Source organism: Gymnoscopelus braueri (assembly GCF_963280865.1).
Source record: "Gymnoscopelus braueri genome assembly, chromosome: 7".
Classification (NCBI taxonomy): domain Eukaryota; kingdom Metazoa; phylum Chordata; class Actinopteri; order Myctophiformes; family Myctophidae; genus Gymnoscopelus; species Gymnoscopelus braueri.
Window position 1 is genome coordinate 56,540,379 of NC_137608.1, and position 27,461 is coordinate 56,567,839.

Here is a 27,461-nt window from a genome sequence, read left to right on the forward strand (position 1 = left end):
ATCTGTACATAACTCTATCGGTACATAACTCTATCGGTACATAACTCTATCGGTACATAACTCTATCGGTACATAACTCTATCTGTACATAACTCTATCTGTACATAACTCTATCTGTACATAACTATCTGTTCATAACTCTATCGGTACATAACTCTATCGGTACATAACTCTATCGGTACATAACTCTATCTGTACATAACTATCTGTACATAACTCTATCTGTACATAACTCTATCTGTACATAACTCTATCTGTACATAACTCTATCGGTACATAACTCTATCGGTACATAACTCTATCTGTACATAACTCTATCTGTACATAACTCTATCTGTACATAACTCTATCGGTACATAACTCTATCTGTACATAACTATCTGTACATAACTCTATCTGTACATAACTCTATCTGTACATAACTCTATCTGTACATAACTCTATCTGTACATAACTCTATCTGTACATAACTCTATCGGTACATAACTCTATCTGTACATAACTCTATCTGTACATAACTCTATCGGTACATAACTCTATCTGTACATAACTCTATCTGTACATAACTCTATCTGTACATAACTCTATCTGTACATAACTCTATCTGTACATAACTCTATCTGTACATAACTCTATCTGTACATAACTCTATCTGTACATAACTCGGACGGCGCTGAGTCGCTCTAGTGAATTTCGCAACGTTCAGCACGGGCGACTCACTGGCTTTAGCTCGCTTGGCGGAGCCTCTCGTGGCTCAAGTTGGCTTGAGACGGCGCTCCTCCATCGCTTGAGTCCAAAACTACTTTATCTGCAAAAAATTAATTGTCCGCAGTCGTCAGAAAAAGAGTGCCGGCAGTTCAATGCTCAGTGAGGCACGCCACCAGACCAAGTGCAGAATGAGGGTTTTGGGCCGTACGCCCTTTTTTAAAATTCAGCCAATTGCAGGGCAGGCAGGGCAGGGCTTGGTAGAATCTAGTTACCATTAAATAATACGTCTCTAAACTATTGTTACTGATAACACTTTGTGTTCAGATCATGTGTCTGTCATTAGATCTCAAAGTGTTTTAGGTCATTCAGACAGACGTGTCTGTCATTAGATCTCAAAGTGTTGTGTCTGTCATTAGATCTCAAAGTGTTGTGTCTGTCATTATATCTCAAAGTGTTGTGTCTGTCATTAGATCTCATAGTGTTGTGTCTGTCATTAGATCTCAAAGTGTTGTGTCTGTCATTAGATCTCAAAGTGTTGTGTCTGTCATTAGATCTCAAAGTGTTGTGTCTGTCATTAGATCTCAAAGTGTTGTGTCTGTCATTAGATCTCAAAGTGTTGTGTATGTCATTAGATCTCAAAGTGTTGTGTCTGTCATTAGATCTCAAAGTGTTGTGTCTGTCATTAGATCTCAAAGTGTTGTGTCTGTCATTAGATCTCAAAGTGTTGTGTCTGTCATTAGATCTCATAGTGTTGTGTATGTCATTAGATCTCAAAGTGTTGTGTCTGTCATTAGATCTCATAGTGTTGTGTCTGTCATTAGATCTCAAAGTGTTGTGTCTGTCATTAGATCTCAAAGTGTTGTCTGTCATTAGATCTCAAAGTGTCTCGTTGTGTCTCCAGGTGTTAGGATCTCCTCCTTCATCAGCTCAGATGATAAAGCTCCACAGCAGAGGAGCATCATGGGGTTCCTCCAGCAGGGCAGGACAGACTCTGCACCTCCTCCTCCTCCTCCTCCTCCCCAGGCCTCCTCTCACCACCTCCTCCTCCAGCAGGGCAGGACAGACCCTCCTCCTCCTCCTCCTCCTCCCCAGGCCTCCTCTCAGACGTGTGGGAAAGGCTCGTCCATCCAGAGCCTTTCACCTCCTGCTGCACCCGCCTGCACCCAACTCCCCTCTGGACAGCAGCAGCACCCAAGCCAGCCTCCGGGGCATCCTCCGGGTCCGGGGTATCCACCGGGGCATCCTCCGGGTCCGGGGGGGCATCCTCTGGGGCAACCTCTGGGTCCGGGGCACCCTCTGGGTCCGGGGGGGCATCCTCTGGGTCCGGGACATCCTCCGGGTCCGGTGCATCCTCTGGGTCCAGGACATCCTCTGGGTCCAGGGGGGCATCCTCTGGGTCCAGGGGGGCATCCTCTGGGTCCAGGGGGGCATCCTCTGGGTCCGAGGCATCCTCCGGGTCCGGGGCATCCTCCGGATCCGGGGCAGCAGCAGCAGCAGAGCTCTGGGCCGGAGGTGCAACGGTCGTTCTTCCAGAGAGCCTACGCCCAGCGGCTACGTCTCCAGGCTGAGGAGGAGGACGCAGCGTCCTTGTCTCCTACGAACACACACATTAAGGACACACACATGAAGGAGACACACATTAAGGACACACACATGAAGGACACACACATGAAGGAGACACACATGAAGGAGACACACATGAAGGAGACACACATTAAGGAGACACACATTAAGGACACACACATGAAGGAGACAGACAGCAGCTCCTCCTCAGCGGTCAGTAACAAAGACTCTTCCTCCCTCGTAGAGGAGGCCCCTCCCCCTCCCGTAGAGGAGGCCCCTCCCCCTCCCGTAGAGGAGGCCCCTCCCCCTCCCGTAGAGGAGGCCCCTCCCCCCCAGGCGTCTACATCAGGCTGCAGAGACACGCTGCGTCCACTAGAGGGCCTGACCTGTCCCGTGTGCTTCAGCGAGGTTCACACCAGCGACCTGGACGTCTTCAACAGACACATTGACCTCTGTCTGAGCGGGGGGCCGTGTCCCTCTCCTCCCCCCACCTCCACCACCACAGACCTGGGCGTGGCCGGTAGTACCCAACCACGCCCAGTAGGTGGAGGATGGGAGGAGTGGGAGGAGGAGAGGGAGGAGTTTGAGACGGAGGAAGACGAGGGGAAAGGAGGAGATCTAGGGAGGAGGAGGAAGGACTCGTGCGTCACTGAGACGACCGAGCCGCTGCTCAGACCGACGGCGAACTGGCCTTGTAGCGTAGAGCGGTCAGAGGACGAGTCATCAGAGCGGACAGAGGACACGTCATCAGAGCCACGGCGGTCTCACACAGACCATGGTTCTAAACTCGGAGGAGGTATTTGGCATTTTTCGGGATAATCGCAATTTCTTTTTTTGCATAATTCCATGTTGCATGTTCCATGTTGAAACATTGTCCTATCTTTTCAAACCTTAACCCATTAAGACCTGAGGCGATTTTTTAAAAATGTTTTCTAAATTTTAAGTTTTAAAAAAAAAAAATCTAAAACATTTTTTTTCAAGATTTTTCAAAAACAGCAGATATACAAGCTCATAGCGCGGCAAGGTGCCGCGCTATGAGCTTGTATATCTGCTGTTTTTGAATAGCCAAAGACATCTAAAGTGACACAGATGCGTTCCAGGTATCAATGGGTTAAATAGTGTTTTGAGCTTGCAGATTGGCTTTTTATTTTAGTGTAAACTTATTAGAGGTAGGGTAAGTGATATTTTTGGGTTAAAACAAAAAGTATTTTGTTAAAAGGTTAAAGCTCTATATTCTGATAGTAATCATTGCTATAGAGTGTTTGTTCAGTAACAGGAGTCTCCCCGTCTCTCCAGCTCTTTAATAAACAGAAAATACATTTTCTGGTAGGTGTCAAAATCTCAGCCAATCAGGAGAAAGTACCCCATTTTTAAGCTTCATTTTTATAGTGTTCCAGTTCCAATTTTGCATGCTCATTTCTTAGTGTCATCACTTCCAATTTCACTTGTTTAATCTATATCCTGATTGATTTCTCTATCCTGATTGGATAAAATTGGAAATGAAACTGAAACTGAAACGAAAATACATTTTCTGTTTTATAAAGAGCTGGAGAGACATGGAGACTCCTTTTACTGAACAAACACTCTATAGCAATGAGTACTATCAGAACATAGACCCATTTTGCAATTATTTGAATAATTGCAAATCACTTACCCTACCTTTAGATATTTCAGTTATTTGTCATATCTGCAACTTGAGCTTGTAGATTGGCTATTTCCACTACTTGTGTTTTTTTGTTTTTTAAGTATAAAGTTATGTAAGTTTTATGTCATATCTGCCTTGCATGGGCAACTCTTCTTTACGAAGCATAAAAGCCAAACAAAAATGTCATTTTATATTAAAGGAGGAGTTCACCGCCAAAAAAATCCTATTTTCTATCAATTACACACCCCATGAAGTCTTGATTTCATGGATTTATTTTAGTTTTTGTGGCATTCCTAAGACAATAATTTGATGACCGTGTGTATTTCCGGTAGGAGACACAAATAATCTACTTTGTGTCTCCTACCGGATACATTAGCCGGGTAGGAGACGGGAATCAAATTATTAGCTTAGGAATGCGACAAAAACAAAAAAGAATCCATGGATTCAAGGCTTCATAAGGTGTGCAATTGATAGAAAATAAGTAATTTTTTGGGTGAACTCCTCCTTTAATAATGTTCAATGACAGAAACACAATTAAATCGTTAAATCGCAAATTATTTGAGCGACAATTAATCGTCAAATAAAATAACCGTGATTGACAGCCCGACTCGGAGGCGACTCGCCTCAGAGCGCGTCGGGGACGGCGATGACGGCGTCGCAGCAGCAGGGGGCGGAGTCACAGCAGGGGGCGGAGTCACAGCAGGGGGCGGAGTCACAGCGGCTCACCTGCCCGGTGTGTCGGGTGACCCAGGCCACGGGAGACCTGGCCGTCTTCAACCGCCACATCGACCTCTGTCTGAACCAGGACGTGCTGCGCCAGCTGAAAGGGCAAAGGTCGTTGACCTCCTCCGCTAGTCCAACCAAGCGCATTGTCGGCCAAGGAGAAAAGGTCAAAGGTGAGTGTGAGCACAATCATGAATCTGTTTATTAGCCCAGCGTGGAATTATACACAGTGGGTTCACAAACACAGGGTCGGGACCAGTGGTGGAAAAAGTACTCAAATTCTTTACTTAAGTAAAAGTACCAATACTGCAATATAAAAATACTCGGTTACAAGTAAAAGTTCAGAATTAAAAATTTACTTGAGTAAAAGTACAAAAGTATTGGCATCAAAATGTACTTAAAGTATCAAAAGTAAAAGTACAAAATATTTGAAAATAGCAGATCTACAAGCTCACAACGCGTCGCGCTGCGACGCGTGAGCTTGTAGATCGGCTATTTTCAAATAGCCTAGGTATAAAATAGGGTTAAAGTGGTTAATGTATGTTTAATAATATAATAATGTATATCTGCAAAGTAACTAGTAACTAAAGTTTTTAAATAATTGTAGTGGAGTAAAAGTACAATATTTGCCTCTGAGATGTAGTGGAGTAGAAGTAAAAGTATTAGAAATTGGAAATACTCAAGTAAAGTACAAATACCTCAAAATTGTACTTAAGTACAGTACTTAAGTAATTGTACTTAGTTACTTTCCACCACTGGTCGGGACCCATGTTTGTATTGGTTGTGAGTAAATATACATAATGTTATTTTTTTGTTTTGTTTCCTACATTTCGTTTTTAATTATTATCATTCAAAGAAATCTCCATGAACTCAAGGCTTCATGGGGTGAGTAATTGATAGGAAAAAAAATAACATTTGTTGGGGTAAATTATTCCTTTAGTGTATGTATTCCTGTTTTTGTTGACAAGGAGTTTTGTGTGTGTGTGTGTGTGTGTGTGTGTGTGTGTGTGTGTGTGTGTGTGTGTGTGTGTGTGTGTGTGTGTGTGTGTGTGTGTGTGTGTGTGTGTGTGCGCGTGTGTGTGTGTGTGTGTGTGTGTGTGTGTGTGTGTGTGTGTGTGTGTGTGTGCGTGTGCGTGTGTGTGTGTGTGTGTGTGTTCCACAGAGAGAGGTGAACCCCAACCAGCAACATCTAACAAACACAAAGGAAAAAGGTTTGTAGAGCGCCCTCTTGTGGAATCTTTTTTTTTAAAGGAGGTTTTAAAATGTCCCTGGCAGACGATGTGTTAACACATCGGGTGCCAGAGGTTTATTAAAATATCATACGTTCAGTGCCTGCTATTCTTCCATCCACTTATGTTGATACGTTGACGAACGATTTAACACTGGTTGCTTGTTTCTCTACCTGGCAACACCAAGTTGCCAGGTTCTGGAAAGAAACAAGCAACCAGTGTTAAATCGTTCGGCGTTAGCGGTAGCCTCTCAGGAACTTTCAGCGCATGTTTGACTATCATGAGACTCTACAATGAGTAGTAGTAGAGAAAAAAATAACTTTGCATCGGTTATAATAGACGAATTTCCCTAAGTAGTAGAGGCCCTAGGAGGGGTCCACGCGTACCCTCTTATTTTTTTTTCTAGTTTAGATTTTTGGCATCCATAGGACCTCTAATATAGGGATTTTGATGATCCCAAGAAAAAAAGTGGTCCAAAGTGTGTTTTTTTCAATGTTTTATTACCCCTATGAGACCTGCAGGATTGCTGGCTGAAATGCCAGCGAGACTGTCTTTCGAAGACTGTGGCACGCTCAAATTTAGACGTAGCCCAAAGATAGAGATACCATTTGATTCTAGACAACCTCAGGTTTCCAATGGGACCAACCTTGTCATGCTACCTTGTCGGGAAGGGGGCTAAATACCTAAGGATTCAAAGTTAGACAACATTGTGTCGAGGGAAAAACGGCCATCACTGTTTTCCAAATGGTCCCCTGAGCTGTCACCTTGAAAAAAGTGAATTGAAATGGGTTACATGTATACCTACAAGCCTCCCCTGTATATAAATGCCACATGTATGCCAATCTCATGCAGTTTTGGGCAAGAATCATGCAGTTTATTGCATGCAGTACAAATATGTAATTTCCGCCTATTGTAAAAAGGAGACCACTTTACTGTATCTATAGCTGTATGAGACCACTGTACTGTATCTATAGCTGTATGAGACCACTGTACTGTATCTATAGCTGTATGAGACCACTGTACTGTATCTATAGCTGTATGAGACCACTGTACTGTATCTATAGCTGTATGAGACCACTGTACTGTATCTATAGCTGTATAAGACCACTGTACTGCATCTATAGCTGTATGAGACCACTGTACTGCATATATAGCTGTATGAGACCACTGTACTGTATCTATAGCTGTATGAGACCACTGTACTGTATCTATAGCTGCATGCATGAGACCACTGTACTGTATCTAGACCACTGTACTGCATCTCTTTCTATATGAGACCACTGCATCTATAGCTGCATGAGATCATGTACTGCATCTTGACCACTGTACTGCATCTATAGATCACTGTACTGAATCTATAAACCACTGTACTGCATCTATATACCACTGTACTGTATATATAGACCACTGCACTGTATCTATAGCTGTATGAGACCACTGTACTACAGCTATAGACTACCTACTGTATCTATAGAATGCTGTACTGTATCTATAGACCACTCTAGTGCATCTGTAGACCCCTGTCGTGGTATGTATGTTACAGGGTGAATGGAGAACCAGGGTGATTGAAGAAGGCTCGCTCGTTTTTACCCACCCAGCAATTCTGTAGAAGAAACACTAGAGGGAGCCACAAGCCAGGCTTGTGCACAAGCACATATGGCCGTGACCACCCACACACACACAGTCACACACACACACACACACACATGCGCGCGCACGCACACGCGCTCATGCTTTCAATGGACTGTTAAGATACTTTTATTGTGTTCTGCTGGCTTTTGTTTTAGTTTCTCCCTGACACACACACACACACACACACACACACACACACACACACACACACACACACACACACACACACACACACACACACACACACACACACACACACACACACACACAGTGATCCATGAAAAGAACTATTCTGTCCCTATCGGTTTACAAATCAAACGGCGCTGAGTCGACTAGTGGAGCGTCGGCCGGTCACCGCGGGCACTCGCGCCTGGAGGCGCGAGGGCGCGCTTCCTCGGCCTCAAGCTCCACTAAGTCGGCGCGCCGTGCGTGTGAACGCGTGTTCAGCGTTCCCCTCATAGATATTATGGTTCCCCTAGCTTAGCTTCCTGGTTGCTATGTGGGGGGGAACAACAAAAGACAGGTCTCCGTCGGCGCATCAAAGCCCCGCCTCTCCGCGCTCTCCTTCTCCTCCTCGGAGGAGGAGGAGAAGGAGAGAAGGAGAGGACGGGACGGTTTAAAACGCGAGGAGGAGGAGGAGGAGGAGGCTCCTCTTCCTCGCGAGCCTCGCGTAATAACCCCCCGCCTCGCAGCGCCGTCCTCCTCCTCCTCCTCGCGAGCCTCGCTAATAAACCCTGTCTCGAAAAGCCCCGCCTCGCCCCGAAGGAGCCCCGTGCCTAAAAACGAGCGCTCTGTCTTCAATCACCCTGGATCTCCATTCACCCTGTGACATGTAGACCATTGTAGTGCATTTGTAGCCCACTCTATTGCATCTGTAGACCACTCTAGTGCATCTGTAGACCACTCCAGTGCCTCTCTAGCCCACTCTAGTGCACCTGTAGACCACTCTATTGCATCTGTAGACCACTCTAGTGCCTCTCTAGCCCACTCCTAGTGCCTCTCTAGCCCACTCTAGTGTATCTGTAGACCACTGGCGTGATCTGTAGACCACTGCAGTGCATCTGTAGACCACTCTACTGCACCTGTAGACCACTCTAGTGCACCTGTAGACTACTCTAGTGCATCTGTAGACCACTCTAGTGCATCTGTAGACCACTCTATTGCACCTGTAGACCACTCTAGTGCCTCTCTAGCCCACTCTAGTGCCTCTCTAGCCCACTCTAGTGCATCTGTAGACCACTATATTGCACCTGTAGACCACTCTAGTGCCTCTCTAGCCCACTCTAGTGCCTCTCTAGCCCACTCCAGTGCCTCTCTAGCCCACTCTAGTGCACCTGTAGACCACTCTATTGCATCTGTAGACCACTCTAGTGCATCTGTAGACCACTCTAGTGCATCTGTAGACCACTCTAGTGCATCTGTAGACCACTCTAGTGCCTCTCTAGCCCACTCTAGTGCCTCTCTAGCCCACTCTAGTGCCTCTCTAGCCCACTCTAGTGCATCTGTAGACCACTCCAGTGCCTCTCTAGCCCACTCTAGTGCACCTGTAGACCACTCTATTGCATCTGTAGACCACTCTAGTGCCTCTCTAGCCCACTCTAGTGTATCTGTAGACCACTGGCGTGATCTGTAGACCACTGCAGTGCATCTGTAGACCACTCTACTGCACCTGTAGACCACTCTAGTGCATCTGTAGACCACTCTAGTGCATCTGTAGACCACTCTAGTGCATCTGTAGACCACTCTAGTGCATCTGTAGACTACTCTAGTGCATCTGTAGACCACTCTAGTGCATCTGTAGACCACTCTATTGCACCTGTAGACCACTCTAGTGCCTCTCTAGCCCACTCTAGTGCCTCTCTAGCCCACTCTAGTGCCTCTCTAGCCCACTCTAGTGCCTCTGTAGACCACTCTATTGCATCTGTAGACCACTCTATTGCACCTGTAGACCACTCTAGTGCCTCTCTAGCCCACTCTAGTGCCTCTCTAGCCCACTCTAGTGCCTCTCTAGCCCACTCTATTGCATCTGTAGACCACTCTATTGCATCTGTAGACCACTCTATTGCATCTGTAGACCACTCTAGTGCATCTGTAGACCACTCTAGTGCATCTGTAGACCACTCTAGTGCATCTGTAGACCACTCTAGTGCACCTGTAGACCACTCTAGTGCATCTGTAGACCACTCTAGTGCATCTGTAGACCACTCTAGTGCCTCTCTAGCCACATGTACTGTATCTATAGTACAGTGCCTGTAGCTGCCTGTAGGCGGCCATTGCTGCGGTGTCGCGTCCGCGGAGCGTTGACACCGCAGCAATGGCTGCGCCCAGGGCAGCGCTCCGTGGATTTGTGTATAGACACATCTGTGGACCCCCCCCCCCCCCATTGAGTTGTGTTGAGTTGAGATGCAGTATAGTGGTCTATAGATACAGTACAGTGGTCAATGTATGTGGTCTATAGATGGAGTACAGTAATCTATATATGCAGTACAGCGGTTTAGATTCAGTATAGTGGGATATAGATGCAGACAGTGGTCTCATGCAGCTATAGATACAGTACAGTGGTCTCATGCAGCTATAGATACAGTACAGTGGTCTCATGCAGCTATAGATACAGTGACCACTCTAGTGCCTCTCTAGCCCACTCTAGTGCCTCTCTAGCCCACTCTAGTGCATCTGTAGACCACTCTATTGCACCTGTAGACCACTCTAGTGCCTCTCTAGCCCACTCTAGTGCCTCTCTAGCCCACTCCAGTGCCTCTCTAGCCCACTCTAGTGCACCTGTAGACCACTCTATTGCATCTGTAGACCACTCTAGTGCATCTGTAGACCACTCTAGTGCATCTGTAGACCACTCTAGTGCCTCTCTAGCCCACTCTAGTGCCTCTCTAGCCCACTCTAGTGCCTCTCTAGCCCACTCTAGTGCATCTGTAGACCACTCCAGTGCCTCTCTAGCCCACTCTAGTGCACCTGTAGACCACTCTATTGCATCTGTAGACCACTCTAGTGCCTCTCTAGCCCACTCTAGTGCCTCTCTAGCCCACTCTAGTGTATCTGTAGACCACTGGCGTGATCTGTAGACCACTGCAGTGCATCTGTAGACCACTCTACTGCACCTGTAGACCACTCTAGTGCACCTGTAGACTACTCTAGTGCATCTGTAGACCACTCTAGTGCATCTGTAGACCACTCTATTGCACCTGTAGACCACTCTAGTGCCTCTCTAGCCCACTCTAGTGCCTCTCTAGCCCACTCTAGTGCATCTGTAGACCACTCTATTGCACCTGTAGACCACTCTAGTGCCTCTCTAGCCCACTCTAGTGCCTCTCTAGCCCACTCTAGTGTATCTGTAGACCACTGGCGTGATCTGTAGACCACTGCAGTGCATCTGTAGACCACTCTACTGCACCTGTAGACCACTCTAGTGCACCTGTAGACTACTCTAGTGCATCTGTAGACCACTCTAGTGCATCTGTAGACCACTCTATTGCACCTGTAGACCACTCTAGTGCCTCTCTAGCCCACTCTAGTGCCTCTCTAGCCCACTCTAGTGCCTCTCTAGCCCACTCTAGTGCCTCTGTAGACCACTCTATTGCATCTGTAGACCACTCTATTGCATCTGTAGACCACTCTATTGCATCTGTAGACCACTCTAGTGCCTCTGTAGACCACTCTAGTGCATCTGTAGACCACTCTATTGCATCTGTAGACCACTCTAGTGCACCTGTAGACCACTCTAGTGCATCTGTAGACCACTCTAGTGCATCTGTAGACCACTCTAGTGCCTCTCTAGCCACATGTACTGTATCTATAGTACAGTGCCTGTAGCTGCCTGTAGGCGGCCATTGCTGCGGTGTCGCGTCCGCGGAGCGTTGACACCGCAGCAATGGCTGCGCCCAGGGCAGCGCTCCGTGGATTTGTGTATAGACACATCTGTGGACCCCCCCCCCCCCCCATTGAGTTGTGTTGAGTTGAGATGCAGTATAGTGGTCTATAGATACAGTACAGTGGTCAATGTATGTGGTCTATAGATGGAGTACAGTAATCTATATATGCAGTACAGCGGTTTAGATTCAGTATAGTGGGATATAGATGCAGACAGTGGTCTCATGCAGCTATAGATACAGTACAGTGGTCTCATGCAGCTATAGATACAGTACAGTGGTCTCATGCAGCTATAGATACAGTGGTCTCATGCATGCAGCTATAGATACAGTACAGTGGTCTCATACAGCTATAGGTGCAGTACAGTGGTCTCATACAGCTATAGATACAGTACAGTGGTCTCATACAGCTATAGATACAGTACAGTGGTCTCATGCAGCTATAGATACAGTACAGTGGTCTCATACAGCTATAGATGCAGTACAGTGGTCTCATGCAGCTATAGATACAGTACAGTGGTCTCATGCAGCTATAGATACAGTACAGTGGTCTCATGCAGCTATAGATACAGTACAGTGGTCTCATACAGCTATAGATGCAGTACAGTGGTCTCATACAGCTATAGATACAGTACAGTGGTCTCATACAGCTATAGATACAGTACAGTGGTCTCATACAGCTATAGATACAGTACAGTGGTCTCATACAGCTATAGATACAGTACAGTGGTCTCATACAGCTATAGATACAGTACAGTGGTCTCATGCAGCTATAGATACAGTAAAGTGGTCTCCTTTTTACAATAGGCGGAAATTACATATTTGTACTGCATGCAATAAACGGCATGATTCTTGCCCAAAACTGCATGAGATTGGCATAAATGTGGCATTTATGTACAGGGGAGGCTTGTAGTTATACATGTAACCCATTTCAATTCACTTATATCAAGGTGACAGCTCAGGGGACCATTTGGAAAATAGTGATGGCCGTTTTTCCCTCGACAAAATGTTGTCTAACTTTGAATCCTTAGGTATTTAGCCCCCTTACCTACAAGGTAGCAAGACAAGGTTGGTCCCATTGGAAACCTGAGGTTGTCTAGAATCAAATGATATCTCTATCTTTGGGCTACGTCTAAATTTGAGCGTGCCACAGTCTTCGACAGACAGTCTCGCTGGCATTTCAGCTAGCAATCCTGCAGGTCTCATAGGGGTAATAAAACATTGAAAAAAACACACTTTGGACCACTTTTTTTCTTGGGATCATCTAAATCCCTATACTAGAGGTCTTATGGATGCCAAAAATCTAAACTAGAAAAAAAAATAAGAGGGTACGCGTGGACCCCTCCTAGGGCCTCTACTAAAGCCACGCGCTCAAATTATGACAACGGAGGGGGTTGAAAAAATGACGACAGGGGAATCTCTGGAAAAAAACAACGCCACTTTTTACGTCGGTAGGTGAGTAACGACACATCAAAGATAACTCTTAAAATGTCCGGAATTCTCCTTTAAAATATTATACGTTCAGTGCCTGCTATTCTTCCATCCACTTACGTTGATATGTTTCGTGCTGTAGAAGCCCCGACGAGGAAGTGCATGTAAACAAAGCGTGCGTGCGAGACGGCGGAGGGTCCCGACTAACACCTGGAACAATAATATTTCTAACGCGATCCTCCATTGCAGAGTGATCGCTGATCGAAAACGTCTCACTTCCACCACGTTAAAAAGAAATGGAGATATTAAGCTTTTAGTCAAGGAGTTAACATTGGAAAGGCCGACCGGAAGGATTTTTGACATGGATCCACATCCGGCCTCTCCTTCTCAGGAGTTTCGTTAGAGTGCCCCACGTTGGGCCCCACGTATAAAAATAAAATTGGGTCAAAAACGGTCCGGACCGTTTTTTGGCACTCCTCCTTTGGATTCTCAAAAACGGTCCGGACCGTTTTCGGCACCCGATGTGTTAATAACACAACAATAGCTCTCAGGAATGTGTTGTTAAAACATCATTGTGTAGTTTGACATTTAAAGGTTTAATGACATTCACTTTTACACAACATTCAAAGTCTTTGTCCTGGTCCTTCAAAAGTGTACAAAAAGTTTTAAGTGAAAATTCCATTCCATTGATCCATGGCAGGTGTTTTTCTCTCACATTTCTAAAGCCTTTTCAACTGCAATGAAAAAAGAAATCTTTGCCTGCGGGTGTCGCTGGTGAGGGATTTTGCCTGTCAATCATCGCCTCTGCTCCGAAGGAAAGGATAGGGGAGGGGAGGGGCGAGGAGGAGAGTGGGCGGGATTAATCGACTGTGACCTCACTGCCGAAGGGCCAAGCTCAGATTACTTTTCAGCCTAATTATTCAGAAAACCCCAGACCACAGAAAATCCACTGAATGTTCTAAGTTCAGGTTTTTTGGGTGTAATTGAGGTCATAAAACCCCAAATAAAACATTGAAAATAAAAAAAGTGAAAATGAATGTCATGATACCTTTAAAGTGACAGTGTGACAGATTGAGATGATGTTCCTGTGTGTTCCAGACGACACTCTCCTCAATCCTCTCCCGCTAAGAAGAAGACCAAAGCCCTGAACCCAGCTCACCCCCTCAACACCATAGACAGGTTCTTCAGGTGACATCACGACACCACAGACAGGTTCTTCAGCTAGACAGGTTCTTCAGGTGACATCACGACACCACAGACAGGTTGTTCAGGTAGACAGGTTCTTCAGATGACCTCACAACACCACAGACAGGTTGTTCAGGTAGACAGGTTGTTCAGGTAGACGGGTTGTTCACCTCAACACCACAGACAGGTTGTTCAGGTGTTATGGTTTGGATCAGGAACATGAGGAACCTTTAATCAGGTTCCATCACATTGAGGAACCTTTAATCAGGTTCCATCACATTGAGGAACCTTTAATCAGGTTCCATCACATTGAGGAACCATTAATCAGGTTCCATCACATTGAGGAACCTTTAATCAGGTTCCATCACATTGAGGAACCTTTAATCAGGTTCCATCACATTGAGGAACCTTTAATCAGGTTCCATCACATTGAGGAACCATTAATCAGGTTCCATCACATTGAGGAACCTTTAATCAGGTTCCATCACATTGAGGAACCTTTAATCAGGTTCCATCACATTGAGGAACCTTTAATCAGGTTCCATCACATTGAGGAACCATTAATCAGGTTCCATCACATTGAGGAACCTTTAATCAGGTTCCATCACATTGAGGAACCTTTAATCAGGTTCCATCACATTGAGGAACCTTTAATCAGGTTTCATCACATTGAGGAACCAGGAATCAGGTTCCATCACATGTGGAACTGTTTCAGAACCAGGTTTTTTTTATCACACTGTCAGATCTGTTATGTGTCTGATATACTATTATAATAGCAGTGGTTCTATAACTCTTTAATGTCATGGACCACCATAACTATGACATGGAACCAAATGGACCTGTGATGATGAATGTTATAATAATAACTTATAGCCCTTTTCTTAGAACCCAAGTCGCTTTACAAACAAACAAAACTAAATAAACAGCTTTATTATTTTAATGATAACAGTGGACTTTTGGCAGCAGTGCTGTTCTAATGGTTTGCTGACACATTTAAGCCATAAGTATTAATAATAATAATAATAATAAACTATTAAAATAGCACCTTTCATGACATAAATGCAGCTCAAAGTGCAACAGATAAATGCAAACCTTGTGTTATTATTGTTGTTGTTTTATTAGACTGTTGATTATGACTGGTATCAATGATACTGATGATCGTTCACAAACCTGGAATGGTAACTATTATTATCATAACTGGTAATAATCCTAAGGAGCCTTTTCAGCTGGCAGTGCAGCTAGTCTGCTGTGTACTTCTATGGTAAAGACCCGCTGGTGTGCTCCTCTTCCCAGTGGAGGGGGGGGGGGAGGGGGGGTTGTGCGTGCGTGCGTGCGTGTGCGTTTGTTTGCTTGTTTTACATTTTATTGTCAGCTGATGATTGACGACACTTTATTATTCAATATATGTTTGTTTTGTTACGAAGATTAAATTATTATTTCCACTTCACTGTCCTGTTGGATCTCATGCTGATATTGTTTGTTTGATATTAAGATATAATAATATGTACATACAACTTTAGAAGAATGTCTATAAGCAGTGTCATCGTGTCAATTTGACTTGCAATAAATCATGTTGGTGAAATGTCCCTGTGGCCCATATCTCTCCATAGGTCTGCTTACTAAGTTGAAAAAAATAAAATTGCTCATACTAGAACCTGTTGTTTATGGTTTACAATGTAGTCATTTATCAGACGCTCATTGTCCAGAGCATCTTACAGTAAACAAGGTAAACATAGAATACAGAGACAGTGTAGTGTCTAAGTAAACTATAGGATCATAGAATACAGAGAGAAAGTGTAGTGTCTCAGTAAACTATAGGATCATAGAATACAGAGACAGTGTAGTGTCTCAGTAAACTATAGGATCATAGAATACAGAGAGAAAGTGTAGTGTCTCAGTAAACTATAGGATAATAGAATACAGAGAGAAAGTGTAGTGTCTCAGTAATCTATAGGATCATAGAATACAGAGAGACAGTGTAGTGTCTCAGTAAACTATAGGATCATAGAATACAGAGAGACAGTGTAGTGTCTCAGTAAACTATAGGATCATAAAATACAGAGACAGTGTAGTGTCTCAGTAAACTATAGGATCATAGAATGAGACAGTGTATTGTCTCAGTAAACTATAGGATCATAGAATACAGAGAGACAGTGTAGTGTCTCAGTAAACTATAGGATCATAGAATACAGAGACAGTGTAGTGTCTCAGTAATCTATAGGATCATAGAATACAGAGTGACAGTGTAGTGTCTCAGTAAACTATAGGATCATAGAATACAGAGACAGTGTAGTGTCTCAGTAAACTATAGGATCATAGAATACAGAGAGACAGTGTAGTGTCTCAGTAAACTATAGGATCATAGAATACAGAGACAGTCAGTGTAGTGTCTGTAAACTATAGGATCATAGAATACAGAGAGACAGTGTAGTGTCTCAGTAAACTATAGGATCATAGAATACAGAGAGACAGTGTAGTGTCTGTAAACTATAGGATCATAGAATACAGAGACAGAGTAGTGTCTCAGTAAACTATAGGATCATAGAATACAGAGACAGTGTAGTGTCTCAGTAAACTATAGGATCATAGAATACAGAGACAGTGTAGTGTCTCAGTAAACTATAGGATCATAGAATACAGAGACAGTGTAGTGTCTCAGTAAACTATAGGATCATAGAATACAGAGACAGTGTAGTGTCTCAGTAAACTAGGATCACAGTTTAAACCAAGAACCTAGCATCAGTCTAAACAATATACTATCAAAACATAATAACCTGTACATTTAAACTATTGGTAAACAATGAACCCAGCATCTTAATGATATGCTATCTAGATCAAATGTTTAACATTGTGATCAAGAAAAAACAAGCTTAACAACACAAACATGAGAACAAATGTCCAGGTAGAGTCTGCATGGTCGTCATAACTAGGTCAAGTGCTACAGGCTGAAGGTGTGAAGAGGTGAGTCTACAGATTACAGTGGAAGATTGGGAGAGAGTCTGTAGTTCTAACTGCAACGGGGAGGTTTTACCACAGATTGGAAAAAGGAGGGGGACCTAGTATAGAGCCCTAGAGGACCCCGGTCAACGAGGTTTATTGGGTTAAGTGGTAAAGGTGCAGTAAGTGATTTTCTTCTGTTAAAATAAGTATTAAATATCTCTCAAATCTGACAGCAATTATTGCTAATGCTATAGACATACTGCCAGTGGTGGAAAGTAACTAAGTACATTTACTTAAGTACTGTACTTAAGTACAATTTTGAGGTATTTGTACTTTACTTGAGTATTTCCAATTTCCAATACTTTTACTTTTACTCCACTACATCTCAGAGGCAAATATTGTACTTTTACTCCACTACAATTATTTGAAAACTTTAGTTACTAGTTACTTTTCAGATATAAATTATGATATAATGAAACACACATTAACCACTTTAACCCTATTTTATACCTAGGCTATTTGAAAATAGCCGATCTACAAGCTCACAACGCGTCGCATCGCGACGCGTTGTGAGCTTGTAGATCTGCTATTTTCAAATATTTTAGTACTTTTACTTTTGGTACTTTAAGTACATTTTGATGCCAATACTTTTGTACTTTTACTCAAGTAAATTTTTAATTCTGGACTTTTACTTGTAACAGAGTATTTTTATATTGCAGTATTGGTACTTTTACTTAAGTAGAGAATTTGAGTACTTTTTCCACCACTGCATACTGCAAAGGCCAGACTGCACCAATGCAACTAGTCAACGCTCCTTGCAACAACACAGTTTTAAGGTCAGTCCACAGACACCAATGCTACTCCTTGCAACTGCCATTAGAGAGAATGGTTGCATTTAGTTGCATGTTGCAAGGAGTTGCATTGGTGTGGACTGGCCTTAACAGTGTTTGTTCAGTAACAGGGGTCTCCCTGTATCTCCAGTTCTTTAATAAACAGAACATACATAGCAGAGAGAACTCACACACACACATATATATATATATATATATATATATATATATATATATATATATATATATATATATATATATATATATATATATATGTATATATGTATATATATGTGTATATATATATATATATATATGTGTGTATATTTAGTTAGTTAGTTAAAGTTTATTTCGGTCAATACAACCATACACCCATATGGCATTTCATACAATTAACGAAAAAAACAATTACAAACAAAAACAAAGCAGAACAAAACTGCTTGACCGAAAAGGCGTAGGCTGAAGCTAATAGCTTATAGCGCCTACCCTTCTTGCATTGAATAATATATTAAAACAGAAAATCTTTTTTTTTTAATTATACTCAAACATTGAAAAAGAAAATATTCCTTTGCTATATAAATCAAAATATATATATACATAAATATATATATATATATAATATTTCCAAGCTATACAAAACAGAAAATCAAGCACATATCAATCATTGATAATACTTCTATTCTTCAAATAATTGCTCAATCAACAATTCCACATCACTATATTTACTATTACAGCGTATATCATTATCCTATCATATTATATTATTATATTTCATTATCATCTTAATTTTATACATTTTCTTAAATTTGCCAATAGAGCTACATATTTTTAAATCATTTTCACATTTATTCCATATTTGAATTGCTTTTGCTGAGACACATTGTTTTTTTATATTTGTTCTGGCCTTCGTTACCTTTAGCATATTTGCTCCCCTTAACCAATACCTGGTTTCTTTAGCTTCAAACAGCCCCTGAATGCAGATCGGGAGCTGATTATTGTGCGCCTTGTATGCTATTAGCACCGTTTTTAAGTGAACTAGATCTTCGAATTTTAGGGTATTTAATTTGATAAAAAGTTTATTAGTTGGTTCATAGTAATCAGTTCTATTTATTATTCTTATAGCTCTCTTCTGTAATATAAATATTGGGTTTGTGTTAGTTTTATATGTGTTCCCCCATATTTCCACACAATAAGTAATATATGGAACTATTAAAGAACAATATAGTATATACAGTGTCTTCTGATTCAAAATATGTTTGGTTTTATATAATATTGCAATAATTTTAGACATTTTTATTTTTACATTATATGAGATTTCCAGTTTAATCTGCTATCAATTATTACACCCAAGAATTTATTTTCATATACTCTTTCTATCTCGACCTCATTAATTTTTAATTTTAGTTTACAATTTATTTTCCTTGTGCCAAATATCATAAATTTAGTTTTATTTATATTCAGGGATAATTTATTTATATCGAACCACTTCTTTAGTGTTTTCAACTCTACCTCTACCGCATTCAGGAGCTGCTCCAAGTTCTCCCCAGAACAATACAGATTAGTATCATCTGCAAAAATAACATATTTCAATAGGGTAGACACTTTACAGATATCATTTATGTATAAAATAAACAACTTTGGGCCAAGTACAGAACCCTGCGGGACCCCGTATGTTACCCTTGCTAACTCAGATTTTATATTATTTAACTGAACATATTGATTACGATCAGCAAGGTAACTCTTTAACCATATATATATATATATGTATATATATGTGTATATATATGTATATATATGTGTATATATATGTATATATATATATATATATATATATATATATATATATATATATATATATATATATATATATATATATATAGCGAGTATCTAAGTACTCAAAGACTCTACATGTGAGTGGGGGCCAGGGGAGAGGACAAACAACAAGAAAAAACTATTTATTAGGAAAAGTCAAAGCAAAAGATAAGAATTAAAAGCAATAAAAATAACGAGTTGAAATCAGTCAATCAGTCATCAAGTCAACTCGGAAAGGCTGAACCGGTGGGTTTTCAGGGCGGGTTTGAAGTTAGGGAGGAACCCTAACCCTGGTCTTGGGGACCCCCAGGGGGCCGGCATCACTGGACCTCAGGGAACAGGATGAAACAAAGAAATGAGCAGACACAATGTTAAACTGGAACTCTATAACATTGAACCTGATAAATGGATTCTCTTCTGAATGGATGAAATTGGCATCCCACCAGAAAATGCATTTTATTTTTATTGAACAAACACTATCATAATTATTATTACTCTAAATATAGAGCTTTAACCTTTTCACACAAACACGTCTTGTTTTAACCAACACAAAATTACTTACACTACCTTTTAATTGAGCCTTAAAGCGGTATATTATGTAACCTTTTCTGGTGAATAAAATGTTATTTTGTCCAATCTGTATGTTAGTATGTTAATACCATATAACGTATAACTACAGTTGGAGTGGCTGTATTTGGTCTCCCTGCTGGTCTAATTTCTATTGAGACATTTAGGTCCTGTGGTTAGATCTTAGGTTAAACCTTTGACACCATCCTGTTTCTGGTTTGACAAACAGTTTGACCTGAAGATCAAAAATGTAATTTCTCCCCTGAGCAAGAAGGGGAGAAATTAGCTAAAACAACAACAGAAAAAAACTTGCACAGGAGACCAGGGTTCAAACCCAGGCTAAATGAACAGTAGAGTTACAGAGCAGGTGAGGTCTGACATGTTTAACATGAAGGGTGTGATATAGTGATACAAGCCTGAACAAACAGGCGTTAGTTCGCCCTGAGGCATTCTGGGTAGGAGAGGAGAGGAGAGCACACAACACACAACCGCCTCGTTGTCGCCTGTTTCAACACCGTTCTGGTATTTTAATCAAGGCTTAAGTGGATCTGGTTTCCTCAAACACGGGATTAAGTGAGCAAGCAGTATTAGAATAATTATTTGTTATTATTATTATTATTACTGTAGGTAAAGTGTTGTCGTAGAGCATTTTAACATTTAGTGTTCTGATTGGGTTCATGTTTAGAATCAGAAGCCTTTAAACTCATACAGTCACACAGGACACATCTAGAGAGGTTGGAAACGAAGGAAGGCAGAGATCAACCATCCAGACAGACAGACTTCACCTTCAACACAGAGCTGCTCCACAACAAGGTTATTATCAATGTTTCATTAGTTTTTTTATTACATTTCATTTTGACTTCATGTTTTCAATGTTAGTTTCAAAGCGTTTTTCTGATGGTTTAGGTTTTATTTTGTGAAAAAGGCTTAAGTTTGAGTTTAGTATTGATTAGTGTGGGTGTTAGTTTGATATACTGTGGGGCAGTCAGGGGGCGAGATTCTACAAAAATAGCTGATCTACAAGCTCGCAACACGTCTCATCGGGATGCGTTGTGAGATTTTTAACACAGACTAAAACTACGTTTCTCTATGATTTTAGTTAGTTTCAGTTTGTTGTGTAAAAAAACACAAAACAGTTCAAAAATCAAGATGGTTTTATTAGTCACTAATGTATACAACTACAAGGTTTTATTAGTCACTAATGTATACAACTACAAGGTTTTATTAGTCACTAATGTATACAACTACAAGGTTTTATTAGTCACTAATACAACTACAAGCAACAAAATGGTGTTGGGACATTCTAAACATAATAATATATTAATGCAATATAAAAACATATCAATATAATAAAAGTATACAGTGAGAACAACATATAGATTCTTGTCTTAGAGAGGTATAATAGCTTATCAATATGCAGCAGTTCCAAAACTAAAATGTGCATATTGTCCCTGTTGCAATTTATTATAACATCTTGCCTCCATTAGTGTAAGACATGCAATGTACTACATTTCTGGTGTGAAATTTCTATTACATAACTAACTGTAAAGCCCCCCCTCCCCCTCACACACACACACACACACACACACACACACACACACACACACACACACACACGCACACACACACACACGCACACACACATGTGTATATGTCGAAATAAAAGCAGTATATTGTCTCAATCTAATGTGGAGAGGAGTAGAGCATATATGTTTATTGATTTATTTGTTTGTACATGCCTTCATTTAGTGCTCTGACAGCTTTCTCTTTTTGTTTTTATTCTATTAGTTTTATAGTCAACCATAACGTCTACTCAGTGGTGTAAAGTAACTAATTACATTTACTTAAGTACTGTACTTAAGTACAATTTTGAGGTATCTGTACTTTACTTGAGTATTTCCAATTACCAATACTTTTACTTCTACTCCACTACATCTCAGAGGCAAATATTGTACTTTTATTCCACTACAATTATTTGAAAACTTTAGTTTCTAATTACTTTTCAGATGTAAATTATGATATTATAAAACATACATTAACCACTTTAGCCCTATTTTATACATAGGCTATTTGAAAATAGCAGATCTACAAGCTCACAACGCGTCGCAGCGCGACACGTTGTGAGCTTGTAGATCTGCTATTTTCAAATATTTTTGTACTTTTACTTTTGGTACTTTAAGTACATTTTGATACCAATGATTTTGTACTTTTACTCAAGTACATTTTGCATTCCGGACTTTCACTTGTAACAGAGTACTTCTAAATTGCAGTATTGATACTTTTACTTAAGAAAAACATTTGAGTACTTTTTCCACCACTGCGTCTAGTTGGCGGTGATGGAGGCCAGAGGTTTGACCCTGTTGTTTTTATTTGTTTTTATTCTATTAGTTTTAGTGAAGGATAACAGTGATGGAGGCCAGAGCTTTGACCCTGTTGTTTTTATTTGTTTTTATTCTATTAGTTTTAGTGAAGGATAACAGTGATGGAGGCCAGAGGTTTGACCCTGTTGTTTTTATTTGTTTTTATTCTGTTAGTTTTAGTGAAGGTTAACAGTGATGGAGGCCAGAGGTTTGACCATGTTGTTTTTATTTGTTTTTATTCTATTAGTTTTAGTGAAGGATAACAGTGATGGAGGCCAGAGGTTTGACCCTGTTGTTTTTATTTGTTTTTATTCTGTTAGTTTTAGTGAAGGATAACAGTGATGGAGGCCAGAGCTTTGACCCTGTTGTTTTTATTCCATTAGTTTTAGTGAAGGATAACAGTGATGGAGGCCAGAGCTTTGACCCTGAAGGAGACCATGAGGGCTAAGAACCTGGACCCCAGGAAGTGGGTCAGACCGGAGACGGTCAAAGGATTCACCGACTTCGTCCTCAACAAGCAGACAGACAGAGAGACAGACAGGCAGACGGACAGAGAGACAGACAGCGACTTCGACAGCAAAGAGATGTGTGAGTGACAGTGAGTCTACAGCTCTACAGCGTTGTCAAAGACCCCCAAATTCATCCATTAGGACCAGGAAAGCATCTGTGTCATTTTTTACATTTCTTTGGCTATTCAAAAATAGCAGATCTACAAGAAAATGTTTGCAAATCATATATATATATTTTTTTAAAGCAAACATGTTTAACTCCAATATTTGCTTCTGGGGGTTCCTGGAACAACATATTTTGAAATGGGGGTCCGCAGCCAAATACATATCATTCTGGGGGTCCTTGACATGGAAAAGTTGGAGCACCACTGATATAGCAACATACTGTTAGGATTTAGAAAACATGTTTAGATATGTATTTGGCCCGTGGACCCCCATCTCAAAATGTTTTGTTCCAGGGACCCCCATGAAGCAAAGATTTGAGTATAAAATGTGTACATATTTATTTATAAAAATATACATATTCAAAGATTTGCACACATTTTCACGAATTTTCTGAACTAGCCCAAATAAATCTAAAATGACACATGATGTGTTCCATGCAGGATTGAATGGTTTAAAATTAAACTGTTCCTCATTTTGCTGCTGGGGACCTCCTGGAAACCCTCTCAGTGGCCCCGGGGGGGTCCCCAGGCCGCACTTTGAGAAGCAGTTTAGTGTTCAAACGGTCTGCAGGTGCGTGAGAAGCCATACATGTGGATATACTGTTCCAGTGACTGAACCAGGTCGGATAAACATCCTGAAACATTTATCGTGTTGTTGAACAGGCTTTCAGACACACACACACACACACGCACGCACGCACGCACATACACACACACACACACACACACACACACACACACACACACACACACACACACACACACACACACACACACACACACACACACACACACACACACACACACACACACACACACACACACACAGACCAGTGGAAGCTATGTGCTGTAGGGTGTAGTCCCGTGTTTCAGTTAATCATTAGTGTGACTCTACAAGGCCAGAGTAAATAGTTAGAGCTTTGAAACGTCAAAGAGAATCAATGGTTTGTATTGATCTGTGTTAATGCAGCTTAATGGTGATGTGGCCATCGATTGAATAGATCTGTGTAATGCAGCCTAACCCATTTAATCTGGGAACGCATCTGTGTCATTTTTAGATTTCTTTGGCTATTCAAAAATAGCAGATCGTACAAGCTCATAGCGTGGCACTATGAGCTTGTAGATCTGCTATTTTTGAAAAATCTTGAACATTTGTGCAAAATTGGAATATACATATTTTTAAAGCAAACATTTGTAATCTTTGCTTCTGGGGGGTCCCTGGAACAACATATTTGTCTGTCATTGACCGACCGACATCCCGACCGACCGTCTGTCTGACTGACTGACTGAATATGACTGACTGACGGCTAACTGACTGACTGACTGACTGACTGACTGACTGACTGACTGAATATGACTGACTGACGGCTAACTGACTGACTGACTGACTGACTGACTGACTGACTGACTGACTGACTGACTGACTGACTGACTGACTGACTGACTGTGACTGTGACTGACTGACTGACTGACTGACGGCTGACTGACTGACTGACTGACTGACTGACTGACTGACTGACTGACTGTGACTGACTGCTTTACGTTGTGATGTGAGTAGTTTGTTGAACGTCTTCTCTTGTTGTGTCAAAGTGCTGGAGACGGAGAAACGCTACATCGAAGCAGCCAAGAGCAACGATGTGGAAACCATGAAGGCTCTGAGCAGAGCTGTGAACGCCAACACCAAGAACGTGGTGAGTCCGGAACGTAGTGAGTCTAAGAACGTGGTGAGTCCAGAACGTGGTGAATCCAGAACGTGGTGAGTCTAACGTGGTGAGTCCAGAACGTAGTGAGTCTAAGAACGTGGTGAGTCCAGAACGTGGTGAGTCCAGAACGTGGTGAGTCTAACGTGGTGAGTCCAGAACGTAGTGAGTCTAAGAACGTGATGAGTCCAGAACGTGGTGAGTCCAGAACGTGGTGAGTCTAACGTGGTGAGTCCAGAACGTAGTGAGTCCAGAACGTAGCGAGTCCAACGTGGTGAGTCCAGAACGTGGTGAGTCCAGAACGTAGTGAGTCCAGAACGTGGTGAGTCCAGAATGTAGTGAGTCCAACGTGGTGAGTCCAGGCGCTATAAGGTTTCTCTCGGAGCGGGAGATCAGCCGGAGAATCAGAGCAGCAGGAGCGGTTATTTCAGTCGCTGTACCGCATTGTTGTGATGAATAGAGAGCTGAGCCAGAAGGCAAAGCTCTCGGTCTACCGAGCAATCTGCGCTCCTATACTCTCACCTCATGGTCATGAAGTGTGGGTCATGACTCAAAGAATAAGGTAGCGGATACAAGCGGCCGAAATGAGTTTTCTCAGACGAGTGGCTGGCCTCTCCCTTAGAGATAGAGATTGTGTGAGAAGTTCAGAGAAGAGACTTGGAGTAGAACCGCTGCTCCTTTCCTTGGAAAGGAGCCAGCTTAGGTGGTTTGGGCATCTAGTACAGATACCTCCTTAGGGAGGTCCTCGCTGCACGTCCCACTGGGAGGAGGAGCGGAGACCCCCTGGCAGACCAAGGACCAGATAGGGGATTATATCTCCACACTGGCCTTGGAAGGCCTCAGGACCCGCCAGGAGGAAGTGGCTAATGTTGCCCCGGGAAAGGGAAGTCTGGAGCTCTCTTTTGGAACTGTTGCCCTCGTGACCCAATTCCGGATAAGCGGTTGAGGATGGATGTATATATTTAAAGGTATTAAGGGTGCAACAGCATGGTGTTTAATCAGTGAATGTGTGTTTTTGTCTTTTAGCACAACAGGACAGCACTTCACTACGCTGTGGCAGGAAACAACATGGACGCTGTTCGACTGCTGCTGCGACGCAGAGTCAAAGTAGATCCTAAAGACCAGGTCTGTTTGTAACATAAAGTAGATCCTAAAGACCAGGTCTGTTTGTATAGAGCACCGAAGTCTGACGTAATTTACACATCCTACCCGGGTCGCGTTTTTCCCCCCCGTTCTAAATTCCCATAGACGTGTTTAATATCGCGTCAAATAAGAACTGTGTTCCAAAAAATAAACAAATGACCCCGGTGGTTTGACTCTTATGGATATGAAGCATCAACTGACGATGAGAAAACGATAATGTTACTTCCGACGAATTAGTAAAATTTTCGCCAGAAACAGACTGTTTCAAATATGAGTGACTGACTATCATAAACGATACAGAATCTCCCCCCTGACAATATCGCCCAGACAGTTTGTTTATTGTTGGACCACAATTCATATATGAGACGATTCTAAGATGACACAATGTTATTCTCCATAGAGAAATTACTTTACGAACCAGGGGATGGACGAGTGACGTCAGGACTTCTGTACTCTCTGTAGATCCTAAAGACCAGGTCTGTTTGTAACATAAAGTAGATCCTAAAGACCAGGTCTGTTTGTAACATAAAGGAGATCCTAAAGACCAGGTCTGTTTGTAACATAAAGTAGATCCGAAAGACAAGGTCTGTTTGTAACATAAAGGAGATCCTAAAGACCAGGTCTGTTTGTAACATAAAGTAGATCTAAAGACCAGGTATGTTTGTATAACACATAAAGTAGATCCTAAAGACCAGGTCTGTTTGTAACATAAAGTAGATCCTAAAGACCAGGTCTGTTTGTAACATAAAGTAGATCCTAAAGACCAGGTCTGTTTGTACGTAAGAAAGAGTGAAGTGTCTAATCAGTTGTAATCACTCTATATTGTGATAGAAGGGAGGATTTAAACCTTACATACAGTACATACAGTACATGAGAAAGGTCTTTCTCTCTGGGGGCCTTGGGCCATCTGAACCTGCTGCTAATCTACACTTTGTTTACTTTACATTTAATCTATACTTTACATTTCAATGTTTTATTGTAGCTTTGTTTTAATCCGATTTGATCACGTGTTCATCGTTTGTATGTGTGTGTGTGTGTGTGTGTGTGTGTGTGTGTGTGTGTGTGTGTGTGTGTGTGTGTGTGTGTGTATGTGTGTGTGTGTGTGTGTGTGTGTGTGTGTGTGTGTGTGTGTGTGTGTGTGTGTGTGTCTCTCTCAGCATGGGGTAACACCCATGCACCTGGCTGCTTGGTTCGGCTGTCTGGACATCATGAAGCTGTTGGTTCAGGCTGGAGCCGAACAGAAGACAGAGAACCACGTAAAACATTTATTTAAAAACATTTCTATACATTTTGAAAGATTATCCTTTTACATGTTGGACTGTATTGTTTTATAGATGGTATTGTATTATTCTTTTGCAGATAGGTCTAAACATCATGCACTGTGCTGCCATCAACAACCACACAGACATCGTAGAATACATAGTGGATGATCTGCAGAT

The 27,461-nt window shown here is 41.9% G+C and overlaps 2 protein-coding genes across 5 annotated transcripts in view; both read left to right on the forward strand.

Annotated features, from left to right (window-relative positions):
• polk (polymerase (DNA directed) kappa) overlaps window positions 1-14,319 on the forward strand; it is a 46,735-nt gene extending 32,416 nt beyond the window's left edge. Inside the window, exons 13-17 of the mRNA XM_080433731.1 lie at window positions 1,610-2,263; window positions 2,564-3,067; window positions 4,519-4,812; window positions 5,802-5,850; window positions 13,911-14,319. Of these exons, the coding sequence (XP_080289857.1) occupies window positions 1,610-2,263; window positions 2,564-3,067; window positions 4,519-4,812; window positions 5,802-5,850; window positions 13,911-14,004 (1,595 nt within the window). The 3' untranslated portion in view covers window positions 14,005-14,319. The remainder of the gene's footprint in view (window positions 1-1,609; window positions 2,264-2,563; window positions 3,068-4,518; window positions 4,813-5,801; window positions 5,851-13,910) is intronic.
• Window positions 14,320-20,618: 6,299 nt separating this feature from the next.
• ankdd1b (ankyrin repeat and death domain containing 1B) overlaps window positions 20,619-27,461 on the forward strand; it is a 27,518-nt gene continuing 20,675 nt past the window's right edge. For 3 of the 4 annotated variants that reach the window (XM_080434288.1, XM_080434290.1, XM_080434289.1), the window contains exons 1-6: window positions 20,619-20,959; window positions 22,890-23,094; window positions 24,770-24,870; window positions 25,906-26,004; window positions 27,180-27,278; window positions 27,382-27,461. The exon at window positions 27,382-27,461 is cut by the window's right edge and continues 25 nt beyond it. In XM_080434288.1, the coding sequence (XP_080290414.1) occupies window positions 22,911-23,094; window positions 24,770-24,870; window positions 25,906-26,004; window positions 27,180-27,278; window positions 27,382-27,461 (563 nt within the window). In that variant the 5' untranslated portion in view covers window positions 20,619-20,959; window positions 22,890-22,910. Of the gene's footprint in view, window positions 20,960-22,889; window positions 23,095-24,769; window positions 24,871-25,905; window positions 26,005-26,780; window positions 26,790-27,179; window positions 27,279-27,381 lie in introns of those variants that run through there. The other variant, XM_080434291.1, reaches the window with a different exon arrangement.